Here is a 20,186-nt window from a genome sequence, read left to right as displayed (position 1 = left end):
TAAGTGTGTGCGAGTGTGTGATTAAGATTTTTAAAGCAGCTTTAACAATTTTTCAGTCATCACTACAAAGTCTGCAGTGTGACAGTTTATAGTGATGTCTAGCACTGGGGCATCATTCCGCAGGCATGTAGCATGATGTTTCACCCAGTCACATTAGAATGACACCAGGCCGACCAGTCTTAACACTAACCTCTTAATGCTGAGCACCAAGCGAGGCAGCTGTTAGTACCATTTTTAAGTCTTTGGTACGACTCAGCCAAGGTTCGAACCCGTGACCTCCACATCCGAGGTGGATGCTCTATCCACTAGGCCACGAAGCGGTCACTGATGCAACAATCAATTCACATAACTAAAAGTAGAAGTCTTGTATGATAGAAGTAAAAGACGAAAGAAACTTTTTAGGATGAATGGTTATCCACCTTTGGTTTGTCAAGAGGAATTTAATAGCTAAGTATCTGAAACAGAAACAAGGTGCTTACTGCATTTACATGCATAAACCAAATGAGTTCTCTCATCGTCTTTGCTCATACTATATCATGTCAATGTCTTGGCTCTTACTACAGCTGTGATGCTGTTTCACTTCTACATTTTGTTGTAGGACAAGTTAAAGCAATTTTAACTGTCTCAACTGCTGCAACATCTTTCTCTTTCAAATCTTTAAAATGAATGGAAATCAACACAAAAAAACGTCATAATAATTCATGAAGGTGTTTTATTACATGGAAAAATGTTTCTACAACACTTTTTTATCAAGGCCAAATTATAAAAGGTCAGAATATGTGAAATACATTTGATGACATTTATGATCCAATGTGAAGCACAAATATATACACAAATCTCGAGAAGCAAAACATGGTCAACTGCAAATATACAACCATGTTGCTACTTTATAATGATAAATGAACTATGGCCACAGAAATGATAGCTTCCAATCAATTCCCACACCATGACAGGCAGCAGGCAGATCCTGTCATAGCATGATGACGCCCAATGGATGTAAATGAACATTACCACAGCCCTGCACTGGTTGTGTCAACATTATCAGTTCAACAGCTAATCAGAATATAAGCAGTGAAAGATTGTTTTTTACAATTTAATTAGCGAACCATAAATTAATGTCTTCTTTTCCAACATGATTAGTCTAAACTATTACTTTATTCAAATAGAATTTTTCAAAATAAAATCAGTAAAACCTATACACACAATTTATCAATTATCAACGACACACAAAAAAACTTCCACACAAAAATGATTTTACATGTGAAAAAAGTGATGATGTAAAATTAACTTTCAAACAATCTGGCCATATTATAACTGAGGTCATGAATATATGGAGTAAATAGAATGGTTTCTCATGGAAAAACCCACTACAATTTATTCCATACTGTGATAGCAATCTTTATTTGGTTTTCAACCAGATGATAATGACATTCTTGCATTGATTTCTTACAAGGTCAAATTCTGCAACTTCTGGCAGCCAGACAATTCTTTTCTGTGTAACGGGACAATTCATAGCATAATATACATTTAACATTTCATTTCAACTCTGATAAAAGATATGTTTGAAAAAAAGTTTGAAGTAATCCACTATTAGAATTTTTCCAATTACAAAACAAACAGCCTACACAAAACTACTCTTGTTTATTTACAAGTTTTAAAAATCTGAAATATGACGAACAAAAGTCATGTAAGAACTCCAAAGTTCAGTATCTAAAAGAGCAAAAGCTGTTAATACAATTGTTTTATGAATCAAAATATTAGACAGCAAATTCCTTTAAAATTTATTTTACAAATATCCAATCCTATTAGTGTTACTTTTACTTGTACTACTTTATGTAAATTAATAATTATCTACAGATCATACAGTAAACAAAGTTAACAACAGACCTGAGAGAAAATTTCACTCCACTTGCAGAAACAGCTTTATGGAAATATAGAAACGCTTAAGTTTGCAGAATGAGGATGCTTGCTAAAGAAAATTGACTTTAACGTGTTTCTTGTAAGTTTTTCAAAATGGTGCATCTTTTAGTTAACATTTCGTGCAAAGATGTTCTTAAAGCCCTCCAGCTGCTACTTCCATTGCAAGTAGCTATTAGCCTGAAATAGTCGATTCATTTTATGCAATCACTCACCTTGCCTGAACACTACTGAGCAGCTTGGTAACATGATGCAATGATGAGAAAAGTCTTCAAGTTTCACAACTTAGAACAGTATGAAACATTCCAAAAAACAACAACTTGAACCTGGATGTCCATATTATTTCAAACAGTAGTAAACATTCAAGTGCTAAGGGTCTTTTTCTTCCCCATCAAAATTTGTACAATAACCTAAAATGATATAAACTGCTGCCATGTCAAATGTTGACACTAGTGCCCATCTCTCTATGCCTATACAGGGGATTTAAAAAAATGGTAATCTGAACTGAATCTACATTTTTCTGAACTATGCTTCAGCTAGATGAATATCAATGCTAATTTGGAAATGTACATACATAGGCATCAATATATACTGAACTTTCTGATTTGGGGCAGCATTCAAGAACGATACTCAACATGCAACTAGTGATTTTATTTTGTTTTTAACCCTGCACATATCATACCGCTGAAAGTTTTTCAAAGTGAACTCCCATCTCTTAAATTGCACTGTCTGTTTCCCAATGGTTACAGAAAATATACTTATGGAGCAGATCCACTATTCTCACCAGATATTTGGGACAACAGGCTTGGCTTCAATGATCTGGCAGTTTTTGTTAGTTTTAAAGATGCAAATTGTGAAAATGCAATAGTTAGGATAAAAATGTAAAAAATCTTGCAAGAAACCCTTCAAGTTTAAAAGAAAAGAGTCGTGACCCAATGGTCTTGATCCAGGAAAACAGCATGGTTATGCTCTATATCTGAGGTTCTTAGATCTACTGCCTTCTGTCCATTTAGCCGCCTACTTGCTTCCATAGGAGCCCCATTGGTTATATGGCTGAGAAGTGTTCTGCGGCTGACTGTATCCCTGGTTACCCCAGTAACTGCCCCAGTTTGTGCCCCAACCCTGGGCTCCTGAGCTCTGTGTTCCCTGTGTCTGACCTGATGTGCCATACCCACTCCACTGAAAGACATAGGAAAATAACTTATTTCACATACACCAAACAGACTGTCCTGGTAGTACTCATATGTATTTGAAGAATCCACTCTATCCTAAAACCCAGTTCTTCAAACATAAAGCTAGACTTAAGACAGACCTGCCAACCCTAATGATATGATCTCAGTAAGGCAGTTGTTTTTTTTCCCTGTAAGTTTGACCAGTTTTCAAAAAGGTATAATTAATTATCATAAACTGCATTTTTAAAGCTGGAAAACATATTTAAAAGTTCGGTATTTGAAACATGCAGTGACAGTAAACATTATGTTCAAGTGAAAAGTAAATGTAGACCTTATTTACCACTAGTAAAGTTGCACCAACTCAGTTCCAAACCCAATGTAGCTCAACGGCTTGTTGCTATCTCTCAACTTGTTTTATTTTTTTTCTTCTTCATCATTTCACAGGACGTTGGCAATCATAATCTCCTGCCACAAGACATACTCAAACACACACGTGATGTCTAATAAATGTATCTGTCCCCTCTTTTTTTAATTCACAAAAATATGAATATTCCTTTTTATTCTTCTGTGTTGATTACCAACACTTTTTAAGAGGCTTATTTTCTCTTGGCTTTGGTCTTCAACATACATCGCTTGCTGGACATCATTTTAAAATGCTATAATCAAGTTTGATCATGCAGACACTTTGCATAGAAAAAAATGTAGTTTAAAGCATCAGAGTTAACGCTGTGGAGTTAGTCTGGTTCCCTGACCAACTCCATTAGTTTCAATATTAAACACAGATCAAAATCAAAACACGGATGAACCAATTATCCAGATTTTTTGGCAACAATCTTTTTCCCAAAGTTTTCAATTTTATTCCATAAATCCGTATTTTAAAGGTCATTTTCTTAAGTCTTACTGCAAAATCATAAGGGTTGGCAGGTCTAGTTAGGAGTCCATTTATAATGATTGTCATGTTTACATAGACTTTATACAAAACCTATTGCATGTACCAAATGTACTGACTGACGTTTCCACTCCCACCATTCAAGAAGAATAGATACTTTTTCACTGATCATAAGGTTGCCAAACAAAAGGGAGACACTTGATGCAATAGTTGAAGAGAATGTCTATTTTCTCTATCAAACATTTGTCTATCATATGGATCATATACTAAATGTGCTCTTCTGTGATGCAACACCATTCATACAGATATGGAACTGGGAAACTTGTGCATTTTTCAAAGACATTCCAAGAAAAAATTAATTGTCAAGCACTGTAATTACCTGTGCTTAACTTGGAAAGAATGTTGATTATGGTATACACAGTAAGCAAAATGTCAAAATCAAGTATTATTCTAAAGCAACAACTCAGGAATATTTTTTTTAAAACATGGGTTAGAAAAAGATAGTTATGTTTTGTGTAATTTGGGACACTGGGGTAGAGGTGAAGTTATTTCAGTTGTATCACTTTCAGATTTAGCAGTCTCATAAGCTAGAGATTCAGTTACATCAAAGTTTTCATTTTTAAGAACAAAATATAAAAATTCATTCCCAATGTCGACAATTCTTTCTTTTTATGCTTTTCACTCTTGCCACAAGATTACACCGAGTTTACTGCAGCTCTGCAAGTTCTTTTTTGTTGGACTTTATAGTTAACATATGCACAATTTCAGCAGTTGGCAGATCCTGGCAATGTAATAGTTAGCGCTCATTCTATGGCATTTCTTCATCAATTTTAATTAAATAAAGAAAACTATTCCATTGATGTTGTTGTAGGGTTTAATCCCATTTTACAGCACATGATAGGCTATACTTGGCTGCCAGTGTTAATGGTGGACGAAGAACCCAGGAAAACCCCGGAAAAAACCACTGACTCTTGAGAATCTACTGGCATGCTTTCTTGCATACCCACATTGGCTGATTCTGAGACTCGAACCCACGCAGACAGGGGTGAGATGGCAGTGATCCGTAATGGAGAGTGCTTTAGATCACTCTGGGCCCCAAAACTATTCTATAATCAGTTATCTAGTTTTGAGCGATTCTGGACACAAATTGGGAAGAAATGTACCCCTTTTAGACTTTTTATTGTTGTGCAAATTGACAGTAAATATGGGGACTTTAAAAACTTTGCCTATCATTGATCCAAGGACTTTCGACAAGCACATGACAGCACTTAAAGTACCACTTGTTATTAATCTTATATACAATATATATAATGCTCACAGGAATCCTGTTTAAAAATGCTTTCCAATGCTGAATACATAAGCAACCAAACATAAGTCAAGTTCTAGGAAGATCAGGGTTTCAATGCTTTCAACAGATTTTGTAAAAAAAAATTCTCTTGATATTTTTATCAGTAGATTCGTTTTTCAATGAAATGTGCCTCAAAAATCAAGCTATTTTCAAGAACTAATATTTTCAAACACTTTACCAGTGCTTTTTGGAGTGGACCTCAAATTTAAGTTTCCTAGAAGTCACCACCCGATAGATCAATTATGATAATATTATAAAGAAATGATTATAATCTTCAACAAATCACTTTATATTCTTAAGACAGATAAAACTCATCGCCAGCTGTACAAATCTGTTTGCTCTTCCAAGTGACCCAACATGTATAATGTTGAATTTGTAATGAACTACTTGCATAAATCACCACTATTTATAACATTAACTAGATTGTCAAATGACAGTTACAACCAAGACATGCAAACTAGTCAGTAGTGTTCACTAATCAACTCTTTATGTGCATTATCAACTGAGTTACACTGATATTTATTATTCCATTCTCATAATTTTCTGACTAGTGTAACAAGAACTTACATAGACTGTATGCAAATTATGTTGGTGGGCACAAAGTACACCTTTTTGCATATACCACATTTCATACAGTATTTATAATGACACCAAAAAAGTTTGGTTTCAGATAATGCAGTCTGAAGGAAAAAAATTCAAATGAAATTTTAAGAGAATTTTGATGTTCTATTACTATGAAACCAATATGAAAAGCAAAACTGGACAGTCACAATGCTTCTTCTGTGGCATCAAACGCAGAAAATTCCTACCTGAAAATTTCACTTCAATTTTTTTCTGAAATAGTTCTAACCTGTGAAGGATACTGACCTGGTTATAACCGGTAGGAGTGCCCCATGGGCTTGCTTGCTGACCCCAGCCTTGACTACCCCAGCCCCCACTGGACTGTTGACTGCTACTGCCACCGCTACCCCAACTGCCACCTTGACGGCTGCCACCCCCTCCATAACTCTGCTTTCCCCACCCCGATGATCCACCTGACTGGCGGGCATTGTAACCTCCACCACTTCCTCCTCCATAGCTGCGACTCTGAACCAATAAATATCCAGCTTTATCACAACTGGTGACAATTATTTCACTTAAGTACTTATTACAATCAGTTGCAAGTTTTAAAACCCTAATGGGAAACAACTCTTGCAGCTAGGTACTTAGTCAATTAAAATGCATTTCATTTTATATCACAACATGTAGGAGAAGGTTTAATTAGAACATTTTCAACATTCACATGTAATCCATTCTTTTGTTCTGACAAAACTCGTAGATGTTATACAGTGAATGTTGGCACCTTGAAGTTAATCATTGTAACTTGCATGAAAATGACAACTGTAAAATATGTTAAGAAGAAATGCCAAAATCCTTTCCCTTTGAATGTTGCAAAGCAGTCAAAATTTTTAAGACACTAAAAAGCAATTGTGCCAATATCTTTATTGGGAGTTACAGAAACAAGAAAAAAAAAATGTACTCAGCAAAGAAATGCATCACATTAATATCAACACAGACATGAAGCAACATGCCTAGCTGACACTTGAAAGCCTGATCTAAGCAGACTAATTGCTATGGAATGTGGTTGGAATATAATTGCCATGGTTTTCTTGCACCATTGGAAAATTTAAGATGAACATAACCTGAAACGTACATTTCTATCTTCATAGCGGTTGGACCTGCTGTCTGATCTTCTGTCATCCCTATAATTGCCACCACCTCCATAACGATTGCCACCGCCACCACTACCACCACCTCCGTATCTGTTGCCACTTCCTCCACTATAACGGCTGCCACCTGGAACAAAGAATAAAGACCTTGTCTCACGATGATGATACAGTTTAGATATTCTCATTTATCATGGAGGAAAGGCACAATGTTCATACCATAAGACCAATTTGTTCAAATATGCATGTACAAAAAAAAAAAGAAGTCAGAAGACAGTACAGCATGCCCAGTGAAGCTCTCGGAAAAAGGTAGGAGAGTGGAAGCTCCAACTCTGGCATTTGAAAAGTTTGTTTCTTGGAGAAAATTACAGAATGGTGTTTGGTCCCCTCAACACCTGAACACAAGGTGGAAGACTAGAATCAGCCAGAGAATTTGATTGCTACAAGACATATTGCACTGTAAGTCATTAAATGTCCCAGGTCAGAAAAGGATGGAAATTATGTTAACATAAACATAATCCCACTTTTCAGGATGACTGGAAAGAGACTTGGCCATGGGATAAGTATGATGAAAAGTGGTCATTTAAGTTTGCTGAGCATGTGCAGTCTGCCAATTATTTAAATTTCTTACTCAAAGATATGTCCAACTTTAAAACTTACTTGTCAATTGCATGTGAAACAAGCTGAAAGCACATTACTTGCGCCAGAAAGGTTATTGCAAGTAAATAAAATGTATCCATCTCGATCATCAAGACCCTTACTTTCTTGGCATTTACAAAGCTGAGTGCTCAACCAGTAATTCACCATCTAAGAGGGACCAGAAATAGACAATATCTGTCACAAGACCACTGCATGCTGCCTGCCTTCTTTGAAGAGAACATGGTACTTGACATGTACACTTCGTGGGCCAAAGCAAAGTTCATCTGAAGTTTACTATCCGCCAAATACTCTGACCATTCCAATCCAAGATATTTTGACAATAAAAATGTCAAAATGTATCATTGTTACTTTTGGGCCAACAACTGTACAGTATATAAATAGACTTCATGGGTTGTTTTCCCAGCTGTTGCACTTAATGAGCTTTGGCAAATGTGTTCCATTTTATTTGGGCGTTTGATATTTTCATATGATACTTAGAACTTTTAGTTAAATACAGCACCGAGATTCAAAGATCCCCAATAAATGTGGCTTATGTGGAATAAAGGTCTTCCTGATCCTGGACCCTAAATTACCGAGGTCCAAACAAGCCAAGGATCAGTCCATCAGCTAAGTCTGACATACGAATATGTACTACAGTGCATTAACATAAATGAAACACTGGAGAAAAAAAACAATTAATGCAAACTCAAAATTAAGACAACTACTTTTATTTAACCATACAATTATTTTACAAACCATAACATTTTAAAATCACACGCACACACCTTTTATACAAGTATGTCAAAAATGAAATTTTACTCACTGAAAAGGACTAGCTTCTATTATTACAGTTAAGGTCTTGCTATTCCCAAAACCAAACCTTTCTTTTTTGTTTCAAGCCTGGATATCAATGGTCAAGAAATGTAGATAGGACACTGAATAAAACTTCTGCAGAAGCATTTGCTTTATCAAGTTCAATAATGCCAAGAAACAGAGTATCTGGAAGTAAACTGCCACCCTACCATACACTTTCAGTTTTAAATTCAATGAAATATTATACACATACACAAACAAAACTGTTTGACCAAGACTAAGCAGACAACCAATGCAGAGCAAACATGGCAGGAGTTAATTATATTTGTGTAACAGATGTTTTTTTCTTGGGGTTCAGGTTTCAATGCACAAGTTCCTGCACAAAGCTTATCTGAAAGTGCAAGATAATGTAAAGTTGACACGATTTGCATACTCGTGAGCATGGCAGTATCAATGCTTGCATGTACATCAATATCTATTAGTAGCATTTGACAGTCTAAATTGTTCTCATTTTAAGGAAAATTCTAGCTTGCTCTGCAAAATACTTTTCCATCATGCTGTTGTCACTGCTAGTGGTCGTGTCAAATTTAAGGTAAAACATGTACCATGATTTAAGAGAAAGTTACTGTACAAGGTCATAATTATAAAAAAAATGGCAAGGCTTTCTGAAAATTCATTTCACTTTTTTCAACAGTGGCTTAGCATCATAAAATCCCTGCTGACAGTACATCTTGCATTTCTGGGAGAGCCAAGTTGCATACCAATATAATTGTTGTCCCTTCAATGTTCACCTGGGGTATAAAATGAAGCCAACTAAATAACAAAATCTGACTAAATGACCATCTGTTATTTAGCATGATGCCTGTACCTTTTTGCGATCATTTTTCCCACCAAACAATTTGCAAGACTGTTTTAGTTCAGCAGATAATTTTTTTAAAAATTTCTGTCCACTGATAGGAACATATTGGTTCAAATTAAATCATCAACTTAAAGATAAGAGATGGAGGCCTTGCAACAATACTTTGTGCAAAAGTGATAGTCACCAAAAAAATCCCTGGAAAACAAAGAATCATTAAACTTGCCCATTAAATCTTGTAAATGAAATAGTAAGGGTGTAAATATTAGGGTGAAACTAAAAACCAATGCCACATATTGACACGATTTGTGATACACAGTATATGATATAATTCATTATTGATACACTTTATCAACTTCATCTATTCATCTCTTGAAGGTCTGTCAGTGCTGGATGGTGCCATTTTATGTGTTGACACCTTGGTTGTATTTCCAGTCTGCAGATTACAGACATAGACTAGTCACATCTTTATATGCCATTCTCACTTTTGAACGTTTAGAACGAGTGAAAGAAGAAAACAAAACCCACTTCCAAACAGATGACCTGTTTTCTGATTTTGTTCAACCTTTTATGGCATTTCAGTCTACTCCATATGATTAAATGCATGACTCCTCATCACCACACCCACTGTTTGCATTGCACAAATGCTTTAAAAACATCTTAAGTCGTGTATTTGCTTGAATTTGGAGGGCATTACAGTGTTATATTCAAAAGATGGTTCAATTTCCACATATAAATGAAAATCTTATCTAAAGCAAGTCAGACTGGGGGAACATAGATGCCTAACAGCCATATCCATTACACTGAACTTTCCTGCAGCTGCAAGATATCTGCCACTGCTACTCGCTTCTGTGGACAAAAAAAGAAATTTATTGACAACACCTTGCTCCCCATCTAAAAATTATCAAGGTAGCTGTAACTTTTGTCATTTGTAATCTACTTCTGCCAATTCAGTGCCAATTTTTTAAATCCCATTAGCAGTCAATGACTACAAATATTACTGTAAAAAGGAGACATTCCCTACTTGGTACACGTGTATAACTTAGGTACTTAACTGATCATTTAACAGCCACGTTTGCATTAAGTGCTATCTGATGCTTTGCACGTGTGTGTATGTGTGATCTAGATTTTTAACGTAGCGTTAACAATTTTCCAGTCACATCATTACGATATCTGCAGTGTGGTAGTTTAGAGTGATGTCTAGCACTGGAGCATCATGCCTAAGACATGTACAATGATGTCTGACCCAGTCACATTATCCTGACAACAGGCCGATCAGCCCTAACACTAACCTCATAATGCTGAGCGCCTAGCAAGGCAGCTGTAGGTACCATTTGTAGAAGTCTTTGGTATGACTGTCGGGGTTCGAACCCATGACCTCCCTGATCCGAGGCAGACACTCTAACCAATAGTCCAATGGAGCGGTCCTATCTGTTGCTTTGCATCATTTTGGATAGAATTTTGATGCAATACTTCCAGTGTGTCATGCAGTCAGCATGCTACCACCAATCAGAACTCGGAGCAACATATTACAGTGTGCGACAGTAAGTGTAGAGTTCAAATTCAATCAAAGTATACAAGATACATAGCAAAAGAGAGAAGCTTCATGTCACATTAGTTACTGAATGATCAGTAAAGTATTTAAATCATACACGAGGAACATGTTTATAATGTCTGTTTACGCTTTTAGGACATCAGTGGCTGAACATACTGATAGGATAAAATATTTAGCATGGAAATGTCAGGAAGGGGTGGTGTTGGGTGTTTAGATTTTGTACCACTGGAGTTAGACACCTTGTGTAACTTTGCAGAAAGTAAATGGGTGGTGTCCATTTTTTAATTTTAAAACTGATAGTCTGCGACATCCGTCTCAAATGAATTCTCCACCTCAAACAATGCAAAAAAGGGTAATAATTATTTACAACTGCTGGAGTAAACAAACGTGTATAGTGTAAGTTTATTTTTTATTGATCCTTCATCTCTTGTATCGATATCAAATAATCATATGACTAGCAAAAATGATAAATCTTTATAATATTATGAAAACCATTCATTAATGGTCATGAAATAAGGATTTCCTGTGAACATAAAGCTTAAAATACCATTAGTTCGTTCATGATTACAATTGACGACTGTCAAATCATTGCAATTTGTCAAGTTTAATGGTTAATTTTAAGTGCATTTGGTAGGGGAAACATTCATTTCAAGGCTACTACAAACTACAAATTATGTTTGCAATGTCTGATTAACTCCTTTGCTGCTTCCTGTTATGAACTGTGAACAATATTATTCTGGTAGCTGGCAACTTGGTAATTATTTTAATTTTAGGGTTTCTTTTTCATGTTTTTGCCAAGGTTTCCAAACTTTCTACAGTTAAAAGATTATCTCCTCAGAGAGCATAACATTAAAAATATGAAGTGTGCTTAAAGTTTGTTTCTCAATAAAATTAAAAGATAAATTAATAAATTAAAAAATCCAATAGCTTTAAGTCTACAAAATTTCCACTAATATGTCCTCGTGAACACTGTCCAGCAAACAAAGTATTAACCTTGTAAACACTGTCCTGCAAACAAAGTATTAACCTCGTGAACACTGTCCCGCAAACAAAGTATTAACTCATTAAGGTCGAGTGACATGTTTATACGTCATGAGGATGTACCCTACTTCCGAGCTCTGAAGGATCAAGGTCATTTAAGATATACCAAAGTGGGCAGTATAACAAAAACGTAAACCAAAGGAGCTCTACAGTGATACCAAATAATCTTTCTACACACGTAACAGGTACAGAGGGAAATGCAATTTTTGAGATAGATTGTTTTTAAACCAAAAATTTGCCCATTTTTGTTTCCTCAAAATTTGGGTTACCTTCAGTTTTTTTAAAAGCTTTCATTAGGTTTCCGAGGTCTGCTTCTAACTCTTTATACAGCATATGCCAAGAGCCAATACAATCTTTCCAATTACCTATTTATAACAGCAGTGTTGAAGCACAAAATATTCTAAGCCCAGCTTCCAACATTATTAACCTATAAAAGTCATTAAAAAATAAAAACATGCAGTGAAGAACTCGATAATAAACCTCGATTTGTGTTTAAAAAGTGGAATTGATGAGCTGTTCACTTCCCACAATATCTTCCTACCTCCACCTCTGTAATTCTGATAGCCACCACCTCCCCTCCTGTTGTCCCTGTTGTAAGGCTGTGGCCTCCTGTCCCTGAAGCCCCCACGACCACCTCTGAAATCATTCCTTCTGTCAAATCGATCATGACCTGTAGGAACAGATGAATCTCTTTAATATACCACAACATTTAATGCAACAATAGAACATGAATACCAGTCAATATGGTGCCAAAGAAGAGTACTCCTGTCATATTTTCATACTGCATTTAAAATCAAACTCTACACAGATCTTCTTATAAAAAAGGCACATAACAAATTCAGTCCTAATCCATAAAGTCCTTAAAAGTTATGAAGTAGAAACTATATATGTGATAGCCATTACTGGACACGATGTACAGATATGGCTAAAAGAATATGTCCCTAGAAAGAATATACAGGGTGCATAAATTTCCCAAACACTGTGTTTAAGGAAAGATAAATGTAATATTCAAGTAATAAAATGCCCAATCAATTACAATAACATAATTGTGATACTCATGGCAAGTTTATTGTTCTATCTGAATAAAAAATTTTTACAAAAGGAGATGAAAATTACTGTGGCAACAAGAAGCATACATAGGCCTGTGATTGCTCACTTGGCTGCCAACTGCCAACAGCCAAATGCAAAACAAAAGGCAGTTGGCAAAGGAATCTCAATCTGTAAGATGCCTTCTATTGAAATTTGCCTAATGCTACTGACTTTACAACTCCCGAAAACAACCATTTCAAGATTTTTCTTTTTCCATCCTCATAAACATTTGATGGCCCTTTGTGGGTCATTGGTGTCCATAAACAATTACAAGAACCAGTTTCAGCTAATCATATCACAAAGTATCTTGGCATACAGGCCTTTTATTAAAATATGACAGCTGTTACTAAAGAGTTAAAATAACTTGTATGGCTGACATTACTAATAGAAAAACGTATATGTAATAAAGGCTGAAATGAATTTGAACAACTTTTGGTGTAAAGCATCCAGGTAAAAGGTGCTCTTCAATGTTTTACAGTTGATGTTGATGTGCCATCAGATGACGTAAGCTTACTTGACCTGATGGCCAGGTCAACTAACAAATCCAGACAACAATGGGCAAGTAATTTTCACATAACCAGCCCAACTTCAAAAAGAAACAAAGAACAAAATTAGGATTATTCAAGACCAAATTTCTCACTATCTTCCTTCCCAGGCTAGTATGTCAATATTGGAATCATTGCTGCCTGCACAAGTGGATTAATACATGTAACAGGTGGTTAAAATGGAACTTTGCTAAGAGAGCTGAAAACTGTCAAGAAATTATTACAGTGGTTAAAGGGCAATTTCTGCCTTCAAATGTCCAAAGGAAGATAAAAATTCAACAAAGTACAAGTTTTCAGGGTCCTAGCTGGACTAATATTTGGGTGAAATTACCCCACCCATAAGCATAATTATTTCAAATGGACAAAAAAGTGCAAAGTGTAATCTATATTACATGCCAAAATTATAGCATGAATGAAAGATTTTTGCTTTTAACCTGGATCTGCAGCTGATCAAAATTCTTATCACAAAGGGCAAAATCCATATGAATCAGAATCGGAATACAAACACAAAAATATAGCGAAAAAAGTATGTTCAGCACTCGCTTCAACTAGTCTACATGTGTTATTTTCGATGAATGATCATGAACTGGAATTCTGCAATGAGTATGATCTTGTGCTCAGAGTGCTGAATTCTACTCTCATTCTTCTTTTAAAGTTTGTTAAGAGGTGCTTTGTCAGTTTTTTCTGATGTGACAAGTTCTGTTGTTTGAAAAGATCCATGTGCTCTAACATTTTCCATCATACAACAACACACTGTACAGCATTCCATTTAACATCTGGAGCCATTTTCTTCAAAATATGATCCATTACCCAAGTAGTTTATCAATATAATGAATCTGTGAGGCAAAGTTCACATTTGAAGAAACCTGACTGTTTACTTTGAAATAGGTCAAATACAGTTGCTATAAAAAGTAAATAAATTACTCTTATACAGCAGTGATCTTTTTAAGAACATTCTCAATTGTATGTGAGTGGAATTAAAGAGATGATAATAAAAATGATCAAAACCCTTTTTATTGCTGTTTTGATTTTATTTTTTAATGTATCAAAAAAGCACAATCACAGACATGTCAACCCTGATGAGACTGTGCAGCAAGGCAGTTGATTTTTTTCTGAGCAGTTTTCAGTAAGGTACAACAAAATATCACACACTGCTAATTGTAAAGCTGTCAAACCTATTGAGAAGTTCTGTATTTGAAACATGCAGCAATGGTAAACATTATATTCAACTGAAAAGTTTGTTAAGTACACACAGACCTTATTTACCACTTGTACAGTTGCATAAACTTCAGAGCTTAACAGCCTGTTGCTATCTCTCAACTTGACGTAATTCTTGGAAAAATTTTCAATTTCAAATGACAACAGCAATCATATCTCCCCCATGAGATATACTTAAGTTGACATGTGATGTCAAATAAATGAAATTGTGCCCCTTCCTGGTTTTATTCACAAGAATATGAATAACCCTTTTTATTTTTCTGTGCTGATTATTAACGCTTTTTTTGAGGCTTATTTTCCCTTTCGTCTTCAATATTCATTGCTTGCTGGATACCATTTTGTAAATTTTATGATCAATAGTTTGATCATACAGACGCTTTGCATGCCTATGTACAGTTTAAAGCATCTGTGGTACTGCTCTTAAGTTAGACTGGCTCTCTGCCTTGCTAAACTTATTTTAATAAGAAAACCCAATTCTAATCAAACACAGATGAACCAATTATCTGGACTTTTTGGCAACAGTCATTTTCCTGTAATTTTTGCTTTTATTACTCAAGTCCGTATTTTAAGGCTTATTTTCATAAAACTTATGGCAAAATCATAAGGGTTCGCAGGTCTGTAATCCATATACAGGCCAGTGTAAAATTTAATTTGGTGGAAAAAAGTGTAACGATTACTCAGAGTAATGGTTGGCACGTATGGGACAAGTCTGATGAATAATGATCACCTTTTACTTTTGCTTTTTTGTTTTCATGTCAGATGATTAAAATGCTGAAAAAATATAAAAAATATGCTTATTTTTCTTCACCATGTTGTATAACATAGTTATCGTACAACAGAACCTGGAAAAAAGTTGCCTTTCACTTCTGATTATGAATGTAATGTATTAGTTTGGATGAATGGCATCAAATCAAGGCAATGTAAAGCGAGCTACACTTCTAGGGGCATGTTTTGATGATATGACAGACTTCATAATGAAAATTTCACCGTCTGCTTGCTGTGGATCCTGGCTGTATGTTTCATGAGATGACCCAAGATCAATATCAATAAAATAAATATTTATGAAATAAAGGTGCAATCATCTCCCCTCATTCTCAAGACACAAGCACCAATATCATCTTTTCTTGTTTCAAACTGTCATAAATTCACAAATAATAAATTTAAATTGTATATTTGTATACTACAAAAAAGTACTTTTGGCTGCTGCTGTAGTGTTTTCAGAGACACTCCCAGGATGTTATCACAAAGAGGGATTTCAGTCCTTGTCCCAAAAATAAGGAGTAGAACAAAACAGTGAGACGAGGAATCGGCCATACTTTATTATTTACATAAAACTTCGATCTCCATCACTCTTTCCTACTAATCCACTCTGTAAGACCCCTATTAAAATCTACATCTTTAAAAGATGTTACTTCTAGCTGTACAAGAATTAACATGTTTAGTGTTTCTCAGCTTGATCAGCTTCATATCTGTGCATGACTTGTTTTGTATTGAGAAAACCCTTTCACAGCTCACAGGGATTTTTCACTAACAAAATTCTGTCAAAGGTCAAAGTCCAACTTTCTTGTATTAGCACTCTACGGACTACTATGTTAGATTTACTATACCATAATGCTGATTTAGGATTTTAAGTCCATTAATGCCATCGTCTACATGTTCAGAGGTAGTTTAATCAAATAAATATCATTACTTTTTAATTTCATTTTTAGATTCTTATTTATTAGATCTATTGTGACCTTTATGATAAGGTTATAGTTTTGTAGCACATGATCCCACTGGGTGAAATTCTGACTAGAAAAGAAATGCAAAGTGCAATGTACTTTTAAATTTGTATTTTAATTTGGCTTGTTTGTTTGCCTTTTCTGCATTTAATCTCGCTGATATGAGGGTTTGACTGTCTTCTGTTTTGGTCCATCCAGCAAGTACATCTGATTCGAATTTAACGCCACTTTTTGGTTCAAAACCACTCACTTTGCAAGTTTATATAATCTGATATTCTTCCAGACTTAAAAATAATGAATTGCCTTCTTTACTCTGATCAGAAAGCATCTGACGAAATAAATCGTCATCTATAGATGAACAACGCTGGGAATCAGCCATTTTGGGTCTTCTCGATAGCCCATATTATAAACACGCATTTGTAAAACTTCCTAATGTGCCATTCAAATTTAGAACAAATAAGATTGCCGAAGAAACCAGATATGTCAACAAGTTCTTCAATATTTTTACCATTTCTAAAAGTAGTTTTAAGGGTGAACAGCTGAATAAAGTTGTATACTAGTTCATTACCACTTTCCAAGTGCACAAATTTTGCATGAATCACACAATTGCATGCCCTGAGATCATCTCTGTATCACGTACTAAACCCCACAAACAGACAAAATGAAGCAGCATTGCTCTCTCCAGATACAAGGGGCTTGTCCAACTACAAATAGCAGGAATTTCTGCCAGCAGCAAGGGATATTCAAATAAAATCAAATAGAACATCAGTAAGTAGTATTTCGTAATTACTAAAAGAAGCACACCACATCACATTATTATACAGTAACAATTGTTTTACTTCTTTCTATAAAACTGAATCGGACCATTGACCTCAAAAACAGTGAGTGCCCATCTGGTCTCAAATGCAAGACATTTGTAAAAGTTTGGACATGGTTTTGGTACAGGAATATGTTTCTTGTGGAAAGTCTTACTTCAAGTCCATCTCACTTTCACCTTTAACTTTTTAAACCTAAAATCAAAAAGGTATCATCCTCATGTAAAATGCATGCCCTAAAAACATTTAGTCTATGCATATTGCAGAAATTTTCCTTCCTTCAGTTTTCCAGATTTTGACTTTGGACTCTAAAAGGAATACGTGTCTTCCTTTCCTCTTATGCAAGACATTCACAGTTTAGACAAAGTAAGTGATAACTATAGATATCATGCAGACCTTGATGTAGGGACACCAAATTAAATAGATGCTTCTATGATTACAGATGCAGGCCAATACCTGCCAAGTGATAAGCAACATTCAAATTCCAGAAATATGTCTTAAGGCTAATTATACTTTCGGACTAACAAGACACAATTAATTATCAAGGTATCTGCCCTCAAAACACTTAATTGGGCAACACCTGGGGGACAAATTAGAAGGTCTCTTTGCAGAAAAGCATCGCAAGTGACCCTGCTGGAGATTAATCTTTTCATTTTGTTGCCGAGTTGTCACATTTCTATCAACTCCTAAATCAAACAAAGCATGTTATTTCCAACAAATTGGCTACTGTTGCCAATTTTGCCTTGCACATTCCATGCAACCAAATCTTTAACAGTCCAAAGGTAAACCTGGAAATCTGGCTAAAGAAGTTGAACCATAAAAGGTGTCTTGACATCCAATTGCAAATATATTAGGTTAACATGACCAAGACTATTATTCCCCTTGTATCTTAAAGTAATGGACTTTTTCTCACAATAAAAGAGAGAAACAGGCCTCGAGAGGTGTGCAGATGTGGCAGTTAGGTAAATTACATTTTGCCTTCTTACCAAACAGTTTAAAGACAAGCATGTTTTTTTCTTCAGGTCAGCAAGTGATAATAAACTGCTAATGTACAATACTGTTGCCCAATCATACAATAACAAAATGCTGGGGGGATGTATAAGGAAATATATCTGGCTTTTTAAAACATGGGAATCGTGTAGGTATTTTGCTCAGTGCTCGTCATCTGCCAGACAACAAGGAGGATGCCATTTTATCATGCAAATTCAACCACAATTCTAAATGGTGGAGCCTGAAAATTTCAGGAATTTGAGCACTTTAGTAAATGTGATACAACTTTTTTGCTTCAAGACCGAATTGTCAGCTGCAAAGATAGATTTGATACAGTCTAGATGTAGGAGGAGAGGAGGTGGCGCTGGTAGCACCAATCTTAAATACTTAGCCATGGTTCCCTAAACTACTATCTTTGGTGTCAGATCAGTTATACATAATGTTCAAAATATTTAAGAATCATCCTTCTTCCACTTTCCATGACCTCAACTTTGGACTAAAAAATGACTAGGTCTCCACAAAGTTAATACAAACTACAGATATCATGCAGAAACCATTGTTCTCTTTAGAATCTGTGACCTTGATGACTGGACTACAAAATCAATAGAAGCCTTTCTGATTACAAATGCAGGCCAATAACTATAATCTGATGTGCAACCTTCCAATTCAAGAAATGTATGAAGACAAGTTGGTTCTTAGGAAGACCCAACTAAATGTTGCCAGCATCTTGCCCACAAAATGGGAAAGAATCCACTTTGACAGGTTTAGTTAGACCCATTTTAGAATATGCTTGTAGTTTTGAACCCATTATCGAGAATTACTGAATAAACTTAAGAAAAAAATCAAAATGCAAGCAGCCAGAACAATTACATCTAATTGTCTACACACTAGGAATTGAGGGTTCAAGCAGAACTGAGAAGCCATGGTAGCTTAACTGCTACAGATGGGACGCATTACCTAAAGGTAGCAGACTCGATACCCACCCAGAACAGCTGCATTGGTGTTTGATTGGGCAGGACACTTGGCTCCCATTTGCCTTAGAATGATATAGCAAATAATGTGCTAAAAGTGTCATTAAAACAAAACAAAAAATACATGCTCAACTTTTGGACAAAAATAACTTCAAAATCTCTTGCCAGAATAGCATCTGGGTATATAAAGTTCACATGATAATGTTCAAAATGTAAAGATGAAACTTCAGATTTTGCATGTTTTGACTTCTGATGAGTAATATACCAATGACATAATTTCTGTATAAAATAAGCAAACCCAAATACAGGTTACAGAAAAAAATCACCAACTGTGAAACACTGATCGGAAAACATAATCTGCCCAAGTGTAGATCCCAAAATCTGTCCAAAATTGATGCAAATTTCAAGAATTACAATAATGCCATGAAAATCTATCCATGTCTGCTTAACATTATGCCTGTCATTTTTGGGGGGTCTCAAATGACTTTTTACTGAATCCTGCCAACAAGTTTTGGTCGCAAAATATACAAATCAGTAAAAAAAATTAGCAATTGCTATAATGACTTGGAAATCTAACCAGGTATCTATATGTTTACATCAAGTGGTTTTTACTTCGTTGTCCCAACATGGTTAAAAGCAAAAATGTATACTGTTGTAATGATATGAAAATCTAATACTGCTAATGATCCAACTCATACAAGATCTTGGTAATACAAGCCAAAAGGAAACTATGCCAGTTATGCCATGCATGGATCTTGTTCTTTATCATATTAGTCCAAGGTATTGGCGATACAAGCCTATACCCCACATATGATCAAAATCTGATGAGAATTATGGCCTTCAGAGGTAACAACTCAATCAGATGCAAGATCACATTGTTAGTATCTTGAAAATTATCAAT

At 35.3% G+C, this 20,186-nt stretch overlaps 1 protein-coding gene across 1 annotated transcript in view; it reads right to left on the bottom strand.

Moving 5' to 3' along the window:
• Positions 1 to 692: 692 nt before the first annotated feature.
• Positions 693 to 20,186, bottom strand: part of LOC149804811 (heterogeneous nuclear ribonucleoprotein U-like protein 1) — a 57,635-nt gene continuing 38,141 nt past the window's right edge. Inside the window, exons 15-18 of the mRNA XM_089944857.1 lie at positions 12,478 to 12,606; positions 7,020 to 7,162; positions 6,194 to 6,412; positions 693 to 3,096 (exon numbers count right to left, since the gene is read on the bottom strand). Of these exons, the coding sequence (XP_089800983.1) occupies positions 2,935 to 3,096; positions 6,194 to 6,412; positions 7,020 to 7,162; positions 12,478 to 12,606 (653 nt within the window). The 3' untranslated portion in view covers positions 693 to 2,934. The remainder of the gene's footprint in view (positions 3,097 to 6,193; positions 6,413 to 7,019; positions 7,163 to 12,477; positions 12,607 to 20,186) is intronic.

Source organism: Sinohyriopsis cumingii, chromosome 2 (assembly GCF_028554795.1).
Source record: "Sinohyriopsis cumingii isolate HCF-2022 chromosome 2, ASM2855479v2, whole genome shotgun sequence".
Taxonomy (NCBI): domain Eukaryota; kingdom Metazoa; phylum Mollusca; class Bivalvia; order Unionida; family Unionidae; genus Sinohyriopsis; species Sinohyriopsis cumingii.
The sequence above is the reverse complement of the archived record's forward strand: the minus strand, read 5'-3'. Positions and strand labels throughout refer to the sequence as shown.